The sequence below is a fragment of the Ipomoea nil genome, unplaced genomic scaffold (genome assembly GCF_001879475.1).
Source record: "Ipomoea nil cultivar Tokyo-kokei standard unplaced genomic scaffold, Asagao_1.1 scaffold1769, whole genome shotgun sequence".
In the NCBI taxonomy this organism is placed as follows: domain Eukaryota; kingdom Viridiplantae; phylum Streptophyta; class Magnoliopsida; order Solanales; family Convolvulaceae; genus Ipomoea; species Ipomoea nil.
In genome coordinates, this window is record NW_017618197.1 from 1,020,711 (window position 1) to 1,024,166 (window position 3,456).

Genomic DNA, 3,456 nt, shown 5'->3' on the forward strand with positions numbered 1-3,456 from the left:
AAAAAGCGTAGAGCTCTACATGAAGTCGGTTGTCCCTATGGCAATGTCTTAGGAGATGAGAAAAAATAATAGAGCAAAAAGAGGGAGTCATTGCTTATGCCGGGATTATAAAAGACTTCCTCGGGTAAAAACATAGAGATCTAGGCCGCGGGATGTTGATCCTTGGCATAAGGGTGGAAGTAGGTGAGAACCAACGCTTAAATCGGGACCGCAAAAAGTTTCCCTGGGGTTAATACACGGAGCTCCGTGCCAGAGGATTTTGGACCTTGGCTTAAGGTTGGTGAGTGGCCCATGCCAAACCATTCATTAAATTTCTTGTAAAGGACCTTGGCGGTATAAGGATGGGGTCGGTTGGTTTGTACACATCGTTCCTGTGAACGAGAAAAGTTGTACAGGTATATATATTCAAATTTCAAAATTGCGCGGGTACAAGATCTCTATCAAGAAAATCCTCTGATTCTCCACTTGGTTTACTTGATTTGAAAATTTGGCTGAAGGGCCTCCGGAACGCCGCTTGTTCTTCAAGGAAGGGCTTTGTTGCTTGATCTTCGTTGAAGGGCCTCCGGTCTTTAATTGGCTTGATCTTCAGTCCACTTTAGCTTTGCTTGAATGGTTGAAATATTTGATCTTCAATCCACATAGCTTGATTTTATCTTCAATCCTCTAGCTTCAGAGCTTTTCTTCAATTCTTCAAGTATTCTTTAAGTCTTCAAGTGTGTTCTTTGGAATGAATGAAGAGCTCTATTTATAGGGAAGAATATAAGAGACTTTCACTAGAACCCAAACTCTTCAATATTATCCTTATATTATCACTTAATATTTTAGGATAATATGAACATTTATCCACAATGCATCTAGCCACCATTGTATCCAGGTTCATAACCTTATCACATATTCAAATTAAACAATTAATTAATTTAAATATATGAATATCTTATTACATATTCAAATTAAATAACTAATTAATTTAAGTATATGAATATCTTATCACATATTCAAATTAAATAAATAATTAATTTAAATATATGAATATCTTATCACATATTCAAATTAAATAATTAATGTATTTATTATTCATTAATATTTTATTTGGCAATTACACTAGGTAAAAACCAAAAAGTTTTGGGGATTGAATCAAGTGATATATAATTGCACAAAATAAAAGCTCAATTTTTTGAAAATAATTATATCATATGTAAGAGGCACCGGTGCTATGAGCAATAGAGTTTACAAAATTATTTATAATAATATTTTACAATTATTAATCATAATAGTTATTTATTTTCAGCATTAATTTTGTGTAATCCATTTGACATTTAAAAAAAAAATCATGTGTTGTGCACGTTTATAACTTTTTATATATTAATTTATTAATTACAATCAACTTTATCGTTTATCGTTGTTTGAGAATAAATCATTTATCATTTTTGTTTTCTATTTCCCTTTCTTTGTCGTGTACGGCATTAGTTGTAATTTTTGAATAAGTGGGTCCATGATCTTTTTCTTTTTTTTTTTTTTTTTTTTGTTTTTGTTTTTGTTTTGCTTTTGTGATGCTTGACGTTAGTTGTAATTTTTGAATAATTGGGTCCATGCGTATATCGATTAAGAAACTTTACAATATACAACCTCGAATAATTAATAAATATATTTTTATATTAATTTCATGTTTTACATGGAATTATATATTTTCATTATATAATTATGAATTTAAGATCCGACGTACCAATTTGTTAAAATCGACCTTTTTTTTTTTGTGTGGTGTACAACATTAGTTGTAATTTTTTTAACGGTTGTGTCCATGCCTATATTGATTAAGAAGCCGTTACAATACAAAACCCCGAATAATTAATTAATACATTTAAATATTAATTACATATTTTATATGGCAGTCAAAATTTTCATTATATTACTAATTCTAGATCTCACTGCACCTACCAACAGATGAGCTGGCATTATAGTTTCTATTACATTATAACAAATTATCGGACTTTATTTTGTGTGTGGTGTATGAAATTAGTTAATATTTTGAATAGTTGGCTCCATGTCTATACCGATTAAGAAGCAACATAATATACAAGAATGAATAATTAATAAATATATTTTTATATTAATTACATAAATTTTATATAACGGCCAAAATTTCTATTATATTACAAATTCTAGATCTTACCTAACAACACATGAGCTGGCATTATATAATTCCGTTATAATATTACGAATTTAAGATTTAACATACCAAGTTGTGAAAATCTTTATTGATTATTCCAAATTAGAGATCCGACATACCAAAAAGTTGTGAAAATCTATATTGATCATTGAGTTGTAAACTTCCAATTTAATTTGTATTTATTTTAGTAGCATAATAAATTTCCAATATCGAATTGAAAAGCGTTCAAGGAATAACAACCACACCCAATTATAAATAGACCACTAGACATTCCATGCTATCAATATACTTTGTCTCTACATCTTTTGTGAGGGAATTATATTTTTTCTTGAAAATGTCTAACAATAATGCCAATCGAAGGGTGGGTAGAGGTAGGCAAAGGATTCCCCTATCTAGAATTGAAAGTGAGATTAGTCGTAGTGTCACCTTCTCGAAACACCGCAATGGTCTTATCAAGAAAGCCAATGAGATATCCACACTATGTGGCGTGGAGATTTTGTTGGTGATTTTTTCGTCTTCTGGCAAGGCTTATACTTTCAGCAATCCTGGTATGGATGCCATCCTAACCAAATATATTTGTGCTAATCCTACCGCACAACCCAACCTTGCCGAACAAAACTTGTGTGCTCACCGTGAAGCCTTGATGCAAATCATGTCTTCCCAAATTAATTACCTGGAAATGCCGATTGAAGAAGAAATGAAAGTAAATCAAGCTTTGCGTGAGGCTGAAAAGGTCAATCCTCCTATTTCTGAACTTCCATTATCGGAGCTACCATCCATGAAACACAAAATGGAAATGCTTCGTTCTCTTGTTCTGCAAAAACTAATGCAAGTTCCTGGTCAAGCTCATCTTGATTCAAGCAGCTTATTTGGCTATTCACAATTTGGAGCGAATGACAATGTTGGCCCAAGTGGTGGTGCTAGTGCCCAATAAAGAGCCAGTACGAAACAAATGATGATGGAGGGACCTAATTAGAAGTAATAAGATATTTATAAATTTTATTTGAGTAGTATATCTATCTGTTTTCTCAAATTTTGAGGTCACGCATTTCTATCATGAGGTCACATTTAATTCTGATGAGTTCTTCAAATTTTGATTTCATTTGTGTGTATGATTTGAGCAGTTATTGTACGTATGTCATCCTTAGTTTCAATATCACTTTCATAGTTGGCACGGAAAGCTACATAGTTTGAATTCTCTTCCTCGCTTTTTGAGTTTTTATTGTATGTTTGTTCTTCATTCTTAGATAAGTTGGGCTTTAAGTTTGAATGTGCACATGTCCCTTGCA

The 3,456-nt window shown here is 31.8% G+C and overlaps 1 protein-coding gene across 1 annotated transcript; it reads left to right on the forward strand.

Annotated features, from left to right (window-relative positions):
* The first annotated feature begins 2,501 nt into the window (after nt 1-2,501).
* Nucleotides 2,502-3,101, forward strand: LOC109192152 (agamous-like MADS-box protein AGL61). The gene has a single exon (XM_019342740.1). It carries the CDS (start codon nt 2,502-2,504, stop codon nt 3,099-3,101), a length of 600 nt encoding a protein of 199 aa, XP_019198285.1.
* The last annotated feature ends 355 nt before the right edge of the window (nt 3,102-3,456 follow it).